The sequence below is a fragment of the Blennius ocellaris genome (genome assembly GCF_963422515.1).
Source record: "Blennius ocellaris genome assembly, chromosome: 3".
Classification (NCBI taxonomy): domain Eukaryota; kingdom Metazoa; phylum Chordata; class Actinopteri; order Blenniiformes; family Blenniidae; genus Blennius; species Blennius ocellaris.
This window is the reverse complement of record NC_137652.1, coordinates 7,742,468-7,761,479: the sequence shown is the minus strand read 5'-3', so window position 1 is coordinate 7,761,479 and position 19,012 is coordinate 7,742,468. Positions and strand designations below refer to the sequence as shown.

Sequence of the window (19,012 nt, the reverse complement as noted above, 5' to 3'; positions counted from 1 at the left end):
ACACACAGATTCTGTACTTAATGTGCTGACTGATAGTTTATTGCACAACATTCAATGTCCAGAAATATTTTTAAAGCAAGTTTTCATAGAACTGCATTCTTCATGGTGCAAAAATGCTAAAGCATTTTACATGAAGTGGGCTTACTTCAAGTTAAATTTGTCCCTGAAACATGGCGATTAGCTTCGGGTCGGACTAGACCCCATGGCGGGCCGGTTCTGACCCGCTTGTAGTATGTGATGATGTGTTTTATACCCGTCTCCTAAAATGTCAATTAAATAATCGCGCTTTCGAGCTTTAAGTCCTCACCGGTATCCCGTAGACTGCTCCGCTGTGATTGGTCAGTTCGCCGGACACGCTTAGCAGCTCGAGCGTCTGGTAAGACAGGTGCTAACATGCACGCCGCTATTGTTTTCAGAGGTTTTATTTCAATGTGATGTGTTAATGTTACGAAGGCTGTGCATTATAGCGAGGATAGTTGCCCTCGCTCATTAAAAAGTGCTACGCATACTCCTTAAAGAGACAGCGAGTATGTTAGCTTCCTGAATCAGCTAGCAGCTAAGTGTTAGCCACATTAGCTTTCAAAGAAAGTAAACACGATGTCTTTCTGCTACAGTTTTTACATTTTAAACAACTTATCGGTATAAAAATATAAGACGACCGGCGTTATGTGTGGCCGATAAGCATACATCAAGTTAACACGCCCTCTTAAGTTTACTAAAACTGCTAATCTTCTTCGGTTTCAGATTGCAGTGAAGATGAGTCTGAGGAAACAAACCCCGAGCGACTTTCTGAAGCAGATCATCGGCAGACCGGTGGTCGTCAAACTAAACTCAGGAGTGGATTACAGAGGTAAAGCTGCTGGCTGCTCACAACACGTTCCAACTAGTGTTGTTTAATTGTGATGCATGTAATGATGTATGTGTGTGTGCAGGTGTGCTGGCCTGTCTGGATGGCTACATGAACATCGCCATAGAGCAGACGGAGGAGTATGTCAATGGACAACTGAAAAACAAGTATGGAGATGCTTTCCTGAGAGGGAACAATGGTAAGATTAAATGGTTTAGTATAAAATGTTAATCGTCGAGTTTTATTTGGAGTTGGTTAGGGGTTATGCATGTCAAATGTAGCGAAAGATGTTAATATGTATTTTTTAGTGTTGGAGGGTCTTTACAATGTTTAAGTTGTTCTGACAAAACATTCAGGTATTCAAGAATCCAGGAAGATTAATAAAACGTGATGAATCTCAGCAATTGTGAAAAGCTTAATAAAATGATTTGAATAACCGTGCTGTTATCAAATCACTTATCTTTGAGACTGAACATGAACTATTTCTATAAATTCATTAGTTGTTGCAGCTCTATATTGAGTGTTTGGGTTGTGTGAATAATCAATTCAATTTTATTCACTTCAGTTATATTTTTAAAGCTGCAAATACAACAGTCATCTCAAGGCACGTTTACTGGGCGACAGTGGGAAGTAAAACCTACATTTTAACAGAAAGAAATCTGCAGAATGAGGCTCAGAGGAGGGGACATTCTAGTGTTTGGTTGAGGTGTTACGAAGAGACAAGACAAAGGCAGGGAGCAACAAGCAACAGATAGTTTGTCATTAATTCACTTGCTTCAGCTGTCCTACGCAAACAGAATGAACATTAACCCGTTTCTGAACACAGAAGCAGCTGGAAAAACTAGTCACATGACATACTAGATTACACTCAGGATTAAATGTCATGTATTCTATTAGTGAATGCAGCTCAATGTCTAATGTTGAAGCTTTTAAAGTTTTCACATTGAAGCAGCATATTAATCATTCATGGAAAACTTATAAAGGGTGGCACTGTTAGAATATTATACTGGACCACAAATTATAAGGCCATGTCATGTGTGGTCTGGAAATATAAGATGTAGAATATTTCAAAGCTAGTTGACTGTAAATCATTTTCAGGGGGGAAAAAAGTCGGTCTCAGAATCGCTTTGGAAAATGTTTGATTACTTGGTATATAAGTGTTATGCATGGGCTTGTAGGTCTCAACAGTTTTCCTTTAGTATTTTAAACTGATGGAATTTGTTTTAATGTGTTGGTATAATCCTTTAACACTTATGATTTGTAAAACAACACAGATGACAGTAAATGTGTTTTTTTTTTTTCAAGAAGCATTAGTGTGAACCAAAACTCGGAAAACCCAGACCCTTGATATATTTTATTAGAAATATCAATGTTTTTTTTTTTTTTTTTTTTATTAGATACAAGTGGTCAGGTTGTTGCATATAAAGAAATGTCCTTCTTGTCAAGACAGAGAAATGGCAGGAGTGGCTGTTCATAGGAACATGTGACTAGTGAGAAACATTCAGCCTATTGTACTTAAGAGAGGCTTCATGCTTAATAAAATTGTGCAGCTCTTTGAATGGAAGCACCCATGACTATCTGCTGAGTCCAAAGAGTCCTTTGAACAGATGGTTAAAACGTCTCCCTATTCACTGCAACGCCTTTATGCCTTTTGTCTACATTTTCCAGACATGTACTGTATCTACTGTATGATTCAATGTTCAGTGTGAGTCATGCCCTGCAGTGGAGTTTCAGTCTGATAAAAGAGCTTCAAGTTCTCAGACAGGCCTTTTTTATTTTATTTATTTATTTATTTATTTTTAGTTAAAATAGAACAGATTGAATGTGGATTTTAAAGAAAAGGCTGTATTAAAAACTGTTGTTTTTAATACAGCCTGCAGTCAAACACATCTAGCCAGGACAAAACAATTCTGTAGTTTATCTTTATCATGACCCAAGTGGGAGACGTTTGCTTCACTGGGTCAGCGTCGACCACAGGGTTTGTCTGCAGTCGGTCATTGGAAGTGAAGGGCGAGGTGACTGCAAATAGTATTGAGAATCGGGAGTAGTTTTGGGGAAAGAACATTGTATTCAACTCCTGGTTTCAGATGAGCGCACCAGTGCAGCAGACTTATTCTTCACTGGGATTATCTGTATTGGGTTGGCCTTCCCAAATAAACTTTGTATCTGGGGCAACTCTGTATGAGTGATGTGTGAGGTGCAGCAACATTCTACTTTTACCATGTTGTTTGATGCCACATTCATTTCCATAAAGATTGTATTCACTTCACGAGGAAGTTTGTAGAAAATAAGCAATTTGACATGCATTATTATTTTCTTGAACAAAGGAAATACGAACGTTTCACTTTTCTTCTCTTCTCCTTACAGTTCTGTACATCAGCACCCAGAAGAGGAAAGTTTAGAGAAGATGATGTTCTGTTTTCATGTCTTTGTTTCTTTTGATTGGATTTTCAGTGGATAACTGTCATATGTTTAGTTGTGTAAGAAAAAAATCCTGAAAAATGTTTTCGTACAAGTGGAATTTAAGTGAATGAAGCTTTTGGTTAAGGTTCATTTCCTTTATGGCATTTGATGTTGGCTCAAGAGAAAAATAATTAGTCTCTGTATATTGTGTTATAAGTGCAGAATGACCCAAACAACAAAATAAACATGATTTTTTTTGTTTTTTTCCATCGTTGTCGCATTCATTCTGACATTACTGGCAACCTTGCGCTATTTTACTGTCGTGGCTGCTACTAATCATCTGCGTGTCCTCCCTCCCTGCATCCACGAACCTCCTCTTTCCTTGGCAGCTCCATCTGCAGCATCATTTCCCCTACATAGCTCCCATCTCTTCCCACGTCCACGACAAAAACCGCCTCGACCTTTTTCCCCCTCACTTTCCCAACAAAGTCATTGTCGGTCCTGTCCATTCTGCTCACACCCAGTGAGAAGCTCCACATCCTCAGCTCTGCCACCTCCAGTTCAGACTCCTGCCTTTTGGTCAGCGCCGTCGTCTCTAAGCCGCACAACACTGCTGGTCTTGACCTTCGCCTGCAGCCCAGCTGGGCCCCCGCTCTCACAGTTCACACCTGACAATCATTTCCATCCAGCCCTCGCCGTCTGTACTCTCTTCCACGGCGTAGGAATGGGTGACCTCGAGTAACATTTCAAGCTCTGATTGAGCAAAACAATTGTTAGGATAATATGATTTCTTTTTTTTCTCTTTACAAAGCTAAAGTCAGTCACTCGCCGTTTATCCCCGGAGCAAGCAGGGACGTTCAAATATTCCAGTGTTTTCCCACAAGGCTACAGAAGGATTAGCAGGCAATATTGTAATTTCTCTGTCCTAATGTTCTAATTTTGTAATTGATCTTGATGTGACTGGCCTGCAGAAACCCATTACCAAATGGCTCGTGTACAAGTGTGCTCCTTCGTGACACGTTATCTAACAATCGGCTGTTTTGTAATTTGAAAAGTGTTCCACATTAAAAACAATTCCAACAAAAAAAAAAAATACCCCTTTTCATCCTCGTTAAACTTTTATCTCCAGTTTTCTTTTTCCAGTCAACCAATAATGTTTTTACAGCGTTTCGACTGCTCTGTACATAAGTTGAGAGTGACGCTAAAGAAACTTGATTGCATTATAGACAGACTCAATATCAACCCTTCCGGCAATTATTCTTACTTGCTGGCCCCCCAAACATGCAGTACAGAGCAATAGTGATTGCAGTACTAATCTATGAATGATGCCACCTGCAGGCTACATCAGGGTGCATTTACATGTATGCAGAGCTGCCGGAGCCACGCTGCAGCAGCTCTGTGTTCAAAGTGTTTCGTAACGTCTCCAAACTCACAGCCTACCTTCTGTCATCTGTGACCGTGTGTGTGGCTGTTCACTCGGCTGTGGATCGGCTCTGTTGTTGTCGCCCCCTGAAAATCAATGCACACAGCCCTATTGCGAGGAATTGGAAGTTTATTTCATTTCAGCGTGCCCTGTGGTCATTTAGCAAATGAGTTCAAAAGTGGCATCACCTCATTACGCTAAGATAAGAATGCTATAAATATATGATTCATTAGGTTCTTAATGAGAATGCCGTGGCATCGAGGGGGAATTCTTTTCCTTCCAAGGGTGGATTTTTTCTTTTTTCTTTTTTTGAGTGAGCCTTGTTTTCCAACCTGTACATGCGCACTCTGGCCCCTGGAAGGAGACAAAAGGCTGCCAAGGTCAGGCCTGACTTGAGAATGAAGGACGCGTTATTGATCAAACTCTGCTGAGCTGCAGCTGTAGAAGGGGAATGTTGGGGGGGGGGGTGATGTCGAGGCACAACACAGACACACAGGCAGACATAGGCACTGACTGATGTGTACACGGAAATGCATTGTACACAGCGCAACACACAAAGAATCATTATGGCACCTAGTGAGGGTTAGTGAAGGCAAATATTTACCCAGTGGAATCATAACTGAGCCGCTGGCTGTGTGGCCTCACCAGGAACCCAATTAATACTATTCACACAAATGACCTGGTGGCAGACATCATGCTATTGAACCGTGTGCTAAGAAAAAAAAAACACAGTTCAATTGATGCAGTCACTTTTTCATCTTGCATGTTCATGAGTGTGTCAATATCTGAATATTGATTTTTACCCTCATGACCGTTTTTGCCAACTAAATCACTAAAACCACATTTTGTGAAAACCCGAGCTCTTTTCATTCTGCCACACTTTCACTGTGAGGCACCTTTTGCTCTTGTCCGGCTTAGTTTGCGGAGGGCGCCAGTCCCCCGCTCACCCCATCATAGTGGGCTGGAGGAGGATGCTGCATTGACTCAGCGTTGACGTATGGAGGTGAGTGATGGAGGAGAGAGGACAAAGGAGGATAGAATAGGTGACAGCCTTGTTATGGAAGGGGGGGGGGGGGGAGAAAGAAAAAAAAAGAAAAGCAAAAGTGGGGGGAGACTCAAGTCTTACAGCACCACCAGCTGCCAAAGCTACAAAACTACAGTAGAGACATGAGAAGGAGGAGGCGGGAGGGAAAGTGGAGTATGACTTTGACCCTGACTGATCACTGCAGCATGACTGTCTAGCCTTTTCACAGGGGATCAAAGGATGACAAGGACAACCTGGAAATCTGTTTTTTTTTTTTAATCTCTAAATGTTTGGCTGTATCATGTTCTCATTTGGACAAGGACAAATTTCTGTCTTCTTCTATGCAAATCTATTCAGCAAGGATCTATTCATACGAATGGTTTTTGCCATGGTTGAGGGAGAGTTCGCGCCACACTAGGAGACATTTATTTTTCTCCTTCCAGTTGTACATATTCATCAGTATTAATGTGAATCCGCGCACATTAACCGGATGTATTGTGTGTTGGAGAAGAAAAAAAAACAAACAAAAAAAACAAGGTTCTGAACATGCAACAGAATAGCGAAGAAAAATAGAAATGTGTTTGACCTCCTGTGAGGGAAGGAGAAAAGCATAAGAAATCATTGTATCTGCTGCCTGCATGCAAAAAGTAAGCATGTGTGTGTGTGTGTGTGTGTGTGTGTGTGTGTGTGTGTGTGTGTGTGTGTGTGTGTGTGTGTGTGTGTGTGTGTGTGTGTGTGTGTGTGTGTGTGTGTGTGTGCGTGTGCGTGCTTGTTTAAAAAGCTCGCCCTCCACACATTGTATTAGGATGTGAACTTGACCAGCTTTAACCTCCGCCTGACGGCCCGTCATGTGTTTAGGATGTAAATGATGGCAGTGACCTCCCGCTTTGTGGCTCCGCTCTCGCATTCCTCCGGCTGGGTCAGGGGTCCTGTTTGGTTTGTGGAGAATAAACAAAACACCTTCGACAGAGCATAACAATAGCCGACTAAGTTAGACAACAGCTGCTAATGATGAATGAACTGCTGCCTGTTAGCGCATTAATCCAGGTATCAGTGATGGATTTTTCCGCACGTCGGCCACCGCTTGCATTCTGAACCACCTTGCTCCGTGATCCACTTTCCTTGTATTTCACAAACTCCCAACTTCCAGTTTGATGGTTGCTTTGACTCTAATTGAGTGTGAGGGCCTGGCCTCGTCTGTGTTGCTCTGCAACCCCTAGGCTCTTTATTTAGCCCCGAGGACAGTCAACCTTGGCTAGAAATGTGACCCCCGACCTTCTACGCTGGAAAAATTCTATTCCCAGCATGCACAGGGGCTTCTGTGTGTATCTTGGCTCCGAATGGCGGCTCGATGCAGATGGTACGGCGAGGTTGGAGTAACTAGGTGCTCTTCAGAGCAGCTCTCACAAAGTAAATGGTATCAACAGTGTCCGCCTCATGAAGTGTAAGGCAGGAAAAGTCTTGAGTGATCCAGTGACACGGCTCCACGTGAGTCCTTGAACCTTGGCCCTGAAAGACTGTGCAGCTGTCCCACAACAGTAGGCTCTATTTTGGAAACACACTTGTGGACTTACTACATGTTGCCCATATTGTATTATTGACCGTGACCTGACCCACTTACACCACAATAACTTAGACGGATGTGCCCCCCCCCCCCCCCCCCCCCCCGCCCCCACTCCACCCCCTGCACATTTTGTTCTGATAATTGTGTGTTCCATGTCATCCAAGTCTTGCTGTATTGTTGTTAGGAGAATGAGAGAAGGCTTCAAAGTTAGAACAATGGAACATGCTTAATCAGACTTTTCAGTTTTAAAATGTGGAAAAGAAAAATATTTTCTTGAATTATTAGGGTGTTTTCTCTCATTCATATGTTTACTATTGCTAAAAAGCTTTGGGGGCTACACTTGACTATCAATTACTGTAAATATGTGTACTTTTTCTTTTTTAAATTACATTTTTCCAGTGTTTTGTCAGTCGTTTGTTCATTTATTTTATGCTATATATGCTAATGTGTGTTTTTATTGTAATCAGGTTTTATTGTATATTTGTCTTGTTAATATTTGTTAATGTTTAATATTAGAATATTCACACATTTTTATTTTTAATATCAGGATACAGAATATTTTAATATCTAATATTCTTTAATATTTTTCATATCTTTTGTGCAATGTGGAGCTGCTGCGATAGCTAAATTTCCCCATGTGGGCTGAATAAAGTGTAATCTTATCTTACCTTACATAAGACAGGGGTCTGCAACCTGCTGCTGAGGCGCCCCGGATCTCTTCATCCTGGAGTTTTCACAAAATCAGAGTCAATAATCAACAGTGAATAGCAGACAATCTTTCAAAGGCACACTTTTCTTGCAGTTTGTGGTAACACATAAAGAAAATATGTCAATATTATCTCTGTTAAAATGCGTGTCACGTGCCTGGTGCAAGAAAAAACTAATTTGGGTTCATGACCAACAAGCCCGGTTTACTTGTGTATTTGATAGTTTGAAATAAATGAGCAAACATCAGAAGAAACTAATGTTGACTTAAAGTTTTCATAAATGCAGTGTAATTTACACTCTAAAACAAACGTATCTTTAAAAGTTATATTTGTTTTGCAGCTTGAGACACATTTCTTGGTCGTGGGAGGGTGGCAAGAAATAACTGCACACACCGTCTCAAAGAGAAACGAGGTTTGAATTGGACTTAATGGCTTTTATGACACACGATGAAAAGTTGAGAATAACCGATAAACATTCATAGAGAAAACATTGTTTAATCATCTGATGGATTCAGTGTCAAGGGTTATAATTTGGAAGGGTTTAGTAAACAGGAACTAAATAATGTTAGAATTGTCTGACAATATTGACCGTATGAACCACTATAGCTGTAAGGAATGACACGTGACCAGACAGGAGCAACTCAAGTTTAAGGTGCTTAACCTATTTTCATTGGATTCTAGCTTATATCTCCACACCACAATATTATAGACAGGAACGTAGTGTTTTATGCCTTCGTTTGTTCCATTTGTGTTACTTTTTAAATAAAGATAATATAACCACGTTTTATAATATGTACCACTATTACAAATTGAATTGAAGCTTTACAGTCTACAATCAGCTAGTCATGTTCAAGTGGCTTATTATCTCACAATAATATGAGAATATAAAACTTATCCCAAACCGTGTGATTCGCTCCCTTTGTCTCAATCCGATCATCTGAAATCCTTTCAAATTAATCATGGCTTTCAGAGCAGAAATCAATGTGCAGCAAACAAAATGAGTTTAGCACCTTCAAAACTTAACACAGGCTTATATTAAAAGAAAGTCTTGATAATATCTCAAAATGTGTGAAAGCAAATGGAGGTGAGCTTCAAGTCCATATGAGGTGTTTTTTGTATTTCATACTTTTTTCTGTTTTAAAAAAACAAAAAAAAAAAAACAACAAGTAAACCATATATGGATTAAAATGTTCTGTCGTGAATAGTTAAAACAACCGTGTGTAATTTTAGATTGTGCGAATGTTATCACATCAATAGTTGTCTGGGGACCTTATCTCACATTACAGTAAATTTAAAGATGAGCTCATCTCTGCTTGTGAGCAATAATTAGTGGATATGAGGTAAACAGCCCGTGTCAAAGAGCCATTTTCAATTAAGTTGTGCCTCAGAATGGCTATTGCTTGTCCTGTTTGTCAGCCAAGCCTCACTACTATGCACATGAGATTTGCATGAAATACAAACTAACCCTGCACTCAGGCAATTAGCCTCCATTACACTGGTGTTCCGATTGCCAATTTGTCTGCCATGCAAGGTAATCCGGACTGTCGCTGGCAAGCACCCAAAATGGTAATAATGGTAATGCAAGAGTCTTTTGTTGTTGTTTCCTCTCAGTCTAACGGCCACAGGCGGCCGCCGTGTCACTGGATGAAATGTTGAGGAAGTGGAAATGTTTGTGCGGCAGTCAGGAGTCAAGACATGAACTTTTGCCCACAAATGCTTCACTCTCCAAGCTTTTAGGGTACTTTTTACTGTCATTTGGACACGTTCTGTTTTGCCGGGTTATTTGGATCGACTGTTATTTTGTTGTTCATCTTGAAATAAACTACAAGCTTATGTGGACCCTATTTTAAAAGCTTTTAAAAAGGCCTTCAAAAAAAAAAAAGATGCAATAACTGCTATTATTTGTCCATCAGGAATGTCTTGTATGTGTGGAAAAGGGCTTCTAATTAAATGGCAAATAAGATGATATTCACCAAATTAGTAAGTTATATTTCAGTGTTCAATTATCTGAATATCTGCATCATGTGAATATGAAAAATATGTACACGTACATGTCAAATGAGAAATCTGAGCTCAGATTGATCCTTCCTGTAATTCCTGAGATCGCATAAAGCTCTGACAAGATTTTTCCAACAAAGTTCACCTCATTTGATTAGGTTGTTGAAGAGCAAAGCTTTATAGCCCCATATTATCAGGTTTATGTATAGTGACTGTTTCTAGCTGGAACAAGTTTTATTTCATCACTCCAGATATTGACGTGTGTCTATGCAGTCGTACACATCTCTTTTTCTCGGCGCATATGGATTTTGTCATATATTTGAAGAACATTTTGAGCAGCATTTCATTGTCTGAAAGTGACTGACTGGCAGATTGCTTTATTGAGGTGGGAAGAGAAGTAAGAAAAATACAACTACTGTTAAATTGCAAATATTGCATTTCAAGTAAAAGGCTTTCTCATTCAAAAATATTTAGGTATAAGAATACAAAGCACCCATGTCAAATATTGGCAAAAGTTACTTTCCGATTGTACTGAACTGCAGTTTGACTATAAGATTAATTTCACCTTTGTGAAAATCAACAATCATCACACATTTCTAAGACAAATGCTTCAACAACAACAACAAAAAGAGTAGTTTTAAGCAGGAATTTTCTCTGATAATAAATATACTTATTGGCTACAAGAATGCCTATCAACTATACTGCATTGACAATATTAGTTGTAGTTACTGATTGAGCTGGTAAACATGAGGAAGAGGATACAATTGCTAAAAATCCAGACTTATCAAGCTGGTTAAAGATAGAATTTAATAAAGAAGAGTGGGACTATTTTGACTCTGAAGGCCACCAGTAGCACCCAGCATCACTGGTGATGTTGCTCCATATCAACTTCATGTGTAAATACAGTTTACTGTATCAACCTAAAGCCTGATTGGACTGGATTGGACTCGGCTGCAACTAATGGCCAAAAAAACCTCTTAATGGAAATTTAGGGACATTCTGCTATACTGCAAATGGGATTACATATTTTATGGTTGCAATAAGAGCACCCTAGCTTATTAGGAAAGGATAAAGTGATTTATGATACAAAAAATGAGTGGAAATCTACTGTATATTGCAGTTTAATAAATGACTCCAATATAGATCGATGTTGCTGGTCATTGCTGTTCACACAGTATCTCGGTTTATAATATTCTACCAGGTCAAACTGTGTAAAGTCCTCAACACTCATGCTGTGTCTTACTGGGTTTCAATAATACACTAATTATGCACTTATCTTCTGTTTCAAACAGACCTTCAGACATAATACTTATATCAATAAAAAGAAACAAAAGACCATTATATTGGGATACAGATGCTTTTTGCTGCTACTTATTAAACTTACAGCATTCAAACATTTTTGATTGTCCTTTGGCGATCACATTGTTGGACTGCCTCAGTAGAAAAACCTTTGTCTGAGTGTGTGTTTGCTTGAGAGTGTGTGTCTGCAGTCATGGAGGGAAGCTCTGTGGTTTGACTTGCTGCACTCAGACTGCCCGTGATATTGCTCAAGGGTAAAGCCCGACAGAAGAGTTATGACTTCAACCCATCTCTGGCCATCAGGGAGGTCATAAGGAGGCTACAGTCACACACTCAGCTGCACTTACACATTTACCTAACACATATTTAGCTACCCAATCTATCACAAATATACACAAACACACACACACACACATTGGACTGCGGCCAGCATCAGAGTCAGGGCAGTGTCATAAACACAATTACAGCTTTTCAGTCTCTCAGGCTGAGGGAGGGCTTTCTTGTGTGTGTGTGTGTGTGTGTGTGTGTGTGTGTGTGTGTGTGTGTGTGTGTGTGTGTGTGTGTGTGTGTGTGTGTGTGTGTGTGTGTGTGTGTGTGAGAGAGCAAGACCGATAAAGACAGGGATGCATGTGTGTTGTGTCACAACATATTAAGAGGCAGACGAGGGAGAGCACCTTTCACATCAAGATATGATTTCCCGTACAGCATGGCCCGGAAACAAGAGGCCATTAAATTCAATGTGACACTCCCCAGGTTAGCCTCGGATGCTTTTTACGTGGGCGTGTCACTTTGAGAGTTTTTAACGACCACCATGGAAAGTGAGCAGGGGATGCAGCATCTCTCTCTCTCTCTCTCTCGCTCTCTCTCTCGACATGTGATGGACTTTTATGAAGCGCTGGCGAGGCTTTTAACCCTGCTTTCAGACTGCAACTTGAAACACAGTCTGGAATCATAATGCAGCGTCTATTGTGAGGATCTCCTTTAGAAAAGCTTGTTTAACCTTCAGTGAACGTGTGTGTGGTGACGTTGTGGTTGTGCCTGCATGCCATCTCTCTGGGCCGTCACCTGTCCTCCAGGCAGGTGGACTGTGTTCCTCCAAGATGGGGCGTCCTCTACCTACAAGACAATATCCGGGCACCTTGCGCCCTCTTGCGGCAGATACGGGTAGTGACTTGAACTTACAGGCAGCCACACACGGCCTCTCTTGCTCCTTATTTTAATTGACCTGGATTTGTTCCTTTGCTTTGCGGTAATGAAAAAGCGCGAGGTGCCTCGAGACTGAAAATCCTGTCAGCTTCGCCCTGCAGCAATTCCCACACCCCAAAACTGGGTCCCCTTTACAAGATCTACTGTTTGAAGCCGAGCAGAAATAAAAAATTTAAAAGACCTGCATGCTTCAATGCCTCGCAATGAATAATTAAGAAATATGCATTTTCACATAATGGAGGAGAGAATTTTAATACGTTTGGATGTAAGTCCATTGAAGAAACACTTTGGCATATATTTGTGAGGGTCTCGCACGACTTTGTGTTGTATCCTCATTTCCCTGTGTAAAGATACAGTAAAATATTAATCTGGTGTTTCACACCGAGTTTCCTGCCATGTTAAACAGACAGAATGAGCAGGAAGACTTTTTAAATCACAGAAACTTGAACAAATGGGACATGGGCTCATTTGGGTCCTGCATGAAAAGAATCAGCAACCATAGCGCCAACAGGCGGATTCATATTAATAATGTGTGTGTGTGTGTGAGAGAGAGAGACAGAGAGAGAGAGAGACAGACAGCGAGAGAGAGACAGAGAGAGAGAGAGATCCTCAATGTGCTGCTTGGAGGTTCATATCATCACAACCCATAATCTACATTATGAACAAGGTCATTCAATCAAAACATGCCGGATCAAAGATTAAAACGAGATCAAACTTTTCAATTATCATAGTGCCAAATCCTTTAGTGCCGAGGTGTCCAACTTATTGTAGTTTGGGGCTCCACTTACACTCACATTTCATCTCAAATGACAACAACTCAATAACCTCTCAATAACAACAACTCCCAAGTTCCCCCTTTGATTTTGTTGAGAAAAAAAACAAACAAACGAGGGAATTCTACAATCTTTTTTAGTTTCTTCACAAAATTTAACACAGCCATGTTAATGAATGCAAGCTGAAATCGACTTTTCCTATCGTATTCTTTTCGGACAAATTGTTGTGTCACCCTCTATTTGATTTAATTTAGTTCTGATTTCCAGTGATCAAATTATTCATATTGAAAACTTGTACTCAGTGTCTTTTTCCCCCCCTGTAATTTCTGCACCATGCAGAGTCGTCCCTCGGGCCGGGAGGGAACCTCTGGTGAGCCAGTTTGGTCTGTATGTTCGAAACCCTTCACTTAGTAGATACAGAGTCCTTCTGAGAACATAGGAAATAAAGTACAATTTTAAACAGCGAACATCCTGCAGTCTCACTAAAATGAAGTCCACCTGTCTATTATTACCTTGTGAAAATTTTTTTGATGTCATAGCTGCATAAGTCATAAGGGTTTAGGCAGTCATACCTGCCATCACCTCACTCTGACGGGGGTATAACAGGCCACATAAAAAGCATATTTGAGGATGAATTCTCCCTTGCTGCTCCTTGGCTTTTTCCCCCCCCGCCTGCCCCTCGTCATTACAGAAACTAGCTTACAACTCCCCGTGCAGCTATGAATCATGGACCATGGGCCTGTTTGATTTTACACTTGATGACTCATCAGAGGTTTAACTCTTCACATTAAAGCCTGGTGACATTTTATGGTCTCCATACTGGCAGAGGAGTGAATATGTTGCGCAGTGCTACAACAGAGAGCCCTCTGTCTTCATAATTCATCTCGCACGATGTCAGAGCCGGATTGAATCATCTCCGCTGCCGGGCTGGTGGCAGAGATCCTGGCAGGGTGCTGGAGATGAGGTGAGCGTCGTCTGTGTGCGAGTATGTGGCGTTTGCTGCGTGTTCCAATGAATGTTCGCCCTAATTAAGCATCAGCAGCTCCTTGGACCAGGGGGAGGCAAGACTTCACAGCCATTAAATCAGGACAATGCTTTTTGTGTCACTGGCGCTGGCATTAGTTGCCCTGCTTCCCCTCCCCTCTCCTTGCATCTCATCGCGCCCCCTCCCTCCTCCTCCTTCTCACCCCACCACCTCCTCACCCTCTGCCAGTCTCACAGCATCCAAGCAGCCTCGGGCTCCAAAAATAAATGATGGCTTCCCAAGTGCCTGGTCAAGGCCAAGGCAAGTTGGCAGGGCTGGGCCTCTACTGAGAGCTTGAGACGAGTCTACCTGGCGTGCCCTCTAGTGGTGGAACGTCTTCATTGCAGCTGCACTCGAGGAAGAGCATTACGAAAAAATGCATGCAGCATCATGCAGTATTATGCAGCATGATACTGAAAGCTGCAGCAAAACTTTTACTCACTTCCCGGTCAGACTGTAGAACAAAAATGTTTTAGATCTAACCTTGAATTCTGGCATGTTTGTATGAATGGGACTTACTTGTGTGCCTAGGAGTCGGATTCCTTTAGACTCAATGTCACTCAGTTATCCCCATATGACTTCTTTTGTAATCAAAGTAATCTCTATTATATCGCTATCTTAAGAATGTGTTGCATTCACTTTTAGTACGGGCTGTGTGGGGGTGGGCGCGGTTAAAGGACAAGTCCAAGAGTAAGAAAAGAATACTTAAGTAATGTGTTTAACCTGACACATCTATATTACCAATAAGATAATACTAGAATCAAACAAATGAATAGATAAGTGACTCCACACTGAAAGACCACGAGCTATACCTTTACTGAGGAACTTCTTGATGTGAGATGTGAGGATTTGCACATTTTTTTCAATTAAATAGAATTATTATTAACTGTTCACTGAGAAGACAGAAAAGAAAGTCAAAATCCCACATTTTGTAAATTGTTAAGCCCACATGATCAATAAGGAGTAAAAGAGACAATAACTGCTGATAATAATCAACAAGGAAAATGTTTCTTATCGGCAGCCAGAACATAACTACTGCCTCACGTCTCTCATCAAACTTCATTTTTAGTCAACAAACCCACAGAGTTACTGGATTCATAAGAAAGGTTAGAATATAAATAAATAAATAGGTTTTCTTTAAAATGTTTGCCCTTTTTCCTCACAGAAGTGTTAACATTGACAGATACAAGTTTACAGGAAGTCTTCTATTCCATGGCATGATTTTTATACTGACGCACACACACGCACGCACGCACGCACGCACGCACGCACGCACACACACACACACACACACACACACACACACACACACACACACACACACACACACACACACCCTCTGTAGCTGCTCAATGATGTCGAGTGGATGAAGTAGGCTTAGAGGCGAGTCCTTTGGTCTGCTATTAATTTCACATACTCTAAGGAGGCCATATATATTTTTTATCCATTTAATTAGTTCAGCTGTCTCCAAGTTGGTCAGATCTATTTTATCCCCGATGACACCGGCTGGTCCAGTCAGTCATGGAATACATCAAATATATGCATTAACATCTCCGAGGACTATTCAGACGTTAATACATATTCACAAAGTTATTGTTATCTCAAGCAGACACGTCGAATTTTAGTTCAGAGAACTGAAAGCAATTGAACTCAAATTTCTGTACAGCCCGTTATTGACTTTGGCACCAAACATTATGAATAATGTCTCCGTCGACTTAAATATGTGTAAAATGTTCAGAGACACCGACCAGCGCCGAGGGCCTGAGGCGTTTCAGCTTGAATACTTTCCACAAAAAAAAAACAACAATCCAGGACATGCGTTGCCTGTGAAATCTAATCAAAACATCCCAATAGATGATTTATTCATTTTAACAAAACTTATTCAAGTTTCATAAATGTTTTCCTTTCAATGTTTTCAGTGGGAAACGTGTGTAAATGGCAGAGCACGCGACTGTGGCACCGGTGCTTTGGCTGAACGTCCACTAGGGGTCAGGCTGACACAAAGCATCCCGCACGCGGTGAGACGACATGCTGGGATGTTTCCGCACCGTGAATAATGAAAAGGGCACGTCATTACAGAGAAATGTCCACACTGATGATAAGAAAGGTGATGACTTTCATGTAGAAATAACTTTATTTAACTGGAGTAAATCAGAACGGAGAAGCGTCACAATATTGCACTTATAAACAATCCAAATTCATTCAATTAAGCTGTAAACAAAAATACAACTTGTAATATCAATTTATTGCACATGTGTTTGATGATTTTTTTTTTTTAAAAGGTGGCCAATTTTTAAGTTGTTTTTACACCTTAATGATCTCCTATAAGCAGATCACATCTTTTATGAAGTCCGAGGATTCACTCCATGTACTGTCATATTAACAAGACCATTAGAATAAATTTAAGGCATTTTTTCCCCAAGATTATGTTATCCCATGCCATGAGCTGAATGTTGTCTTGACAACACCCCTCTGGGCTGTAATCACATATTAATTATTGTAGCAATGCAGCAAAAAAATAATCGTCAGTACAAATTTATTTAAAAATATATCAGTCTCCCACTAAAAAAAATTGTAAAACTGAAAGAAACCTCATTGAACATCCAAAACAAATGACTTAAGAAGAATGTCTTCGCTTTTTCTTACTTTAAATTATTTGGTTCTGCATCTTAAATTCATGATCAAACTTTTAACTTAATTATGTCCTGATAGTTGAGTCCTTGCGAGGTTTAAAAAAAAGTGAAGTAAATTCAATATTTCCTTTTGCTATTAATTCAACCCTCTGCATTATAACACACTGTTTCCTTTATTTTTGCAGATACTTCCAATTGAATAAATGTATGTGTGCCCAACATAAAAGGGCACCCTTTTATATAGAGGTGAAAGAGGCAGAAACCCCCCCCCCCCAAAAAAAAACCATTACAGCAGAGTTCAAACTTGAAGCTTAACAGGAAGTTCATACTGATGCATTCACTTTTAGCAAACAGAATAAAAATGTAGACTCTTAACTTTAAGTTAAAGTCATATTTATATGGAGCATTGTGAAATACTTCATCAAATTGAGCAAACTACTACATATGTCACTATTTATAGATTCATAAATGCTTTAAAATTGATTGCTTTTCTTGGATTCCTCCAAAAACTTATTTGACACACTTAAAAAAAAAAAATTCTAATAATCTACATCCATCCATAAATTCTAGAACTCCAGTAGCACCAATCATCGTGTTAAGCTATTTCATTATGCACATTGTGTTGGTTTGTTACGTCCCACTCTTCGTTTGGAGAAAATGCAACAGAATATAGAAAATGCGATACGCTGTCCCTGACAAAGTAAAGATTTAAGACTCCATCCTGGCCTGTATTTGAAAATTGAACACGATGATTAATGGAAAACCCATGAATCAGTCCTCTATTGCAATACCGTTGAGTCTATATGTACCTGATCACTTAATTTTCTTTTTTAATCATTTCATTACCGGTAGTTACTGTAAAGACTACTTTGTGCACTAGTTTGAGTGTGTGACACACACACACACACACACACACACACACACACACACACACACACACACACACACACACACACACACACACACACACACACACACACACACACACACACACACACACACTGGTAAAGTCTTTAACAAGCTGTCAGGGGCCATAATGCTGTTCTCCTGCAACAGTTAACACAGCACACCAGGCAGCTCCAGGTAGTGACACTCTCACTGCACTGCAGAGCAGCACTGTGGTCCAAACACACACACGCACGCACGAACGCACGCGCGCACGCACGCACACACACGCACACATGCACACACACACACACACACACACACACACACAAAAAGCAACGTCGGTGCTCGCATTCTCACTTCTGGTCCCGTACACACCAAGGCAGCTAATAGGCGGCAGTGTTGTAGCTTAATGGAAGTGCAGAGAGAGTTCTGCTGTTGAGGTAGATAGGGCCCTCTGGGCAAAAACACATTAACCTATTTGGAGGGCGTGAATTCTAGATGGTGTTATTAGCAGAGAGCCTGAGCACCTTGAGCTGAGCTGCTCTCATACTCGGTGTGAGTTTGTTTTTGTGTGTGTCAGAGACAGAGAAGGAGGCGAGAGGAAGAAAGAAAATTCTTGTTTTACTTGGTATCTCATCCCGGAGTGAAGGTGTTTGCACGATCCGTCTCTGTGGTGTGAATCAGCAGATTTAGGTGTGGGGGGGGGGGGGGTGTTAACTTCTTTCACTGAGAATTTTATTAGTCTTTTGGCAGTGCAAGAAGCCAATGCAATGCAGGGGGAAAAATAAAACTAATCAATAAGTCTTAAAAACTGATGGAAAATGTAGCACTATCGACCAAAATGTAATTTCATAGTGATCCTGACAGCAGGTTAACTCGTCATTGTCACTGTCACAGTTACAAACTCAATTTTGCCCTAAATGCTTATAAAAAAAAAAAAAAGGGAGTAATTACACTTATGCCATCCACCAATTCCATCCAATTAGCCAATTAAGGCTAATTACAGTTTTATCTTTGGGACAAGGGTTTTCATAATTAACCATTTATCAAATCTCCACCCTTTCATCCTCCAGAAGACACCCAGACAGCAGAGCGGAGGAGGCGCTCACTGATCCTACACTCCCAAGTCCACCGTTCCCACCGGGAGCCGGGCTGTAATTGCAGCTTTGCAGAGTATTCCCCTGATTACTTTGTTAAGGCTGTAAATACATTTTTATATAACC

The 19,012-nt window shown here is 40.6% G+C and overlaps 1 protein-coding gene across 1 annotated transcript; it reads left to right on the top strand.

The window, feature by feature from the left end:
• The first annotated feature begins 333 nt into the window (after nt 1–333).
• Nucleotides 334–3,517, top strand: lsm6 (LSM6 homolog, U6 small nuclear RNA and mRNA degradation associated). The gene is made up of 4 exons (XM_080519263.1): nt 334–376; nt 745–850; nt 933–1,046; nt 3,215–3,517. Exons 2-4 carry the CDS (start codon nt 757–759, stop codon nt 3,247–3,249), a joined length of 243 nt encoding a protein of 80 aa, XP_080375389.1. The 5' UTR covers nt 334–376; nt 745–756; the 3' UTR covers nt 3,250–3,517.
• The last annotated feature ends 15,495 nt before the right edge of the window (nt 3,518–19,012 follow it).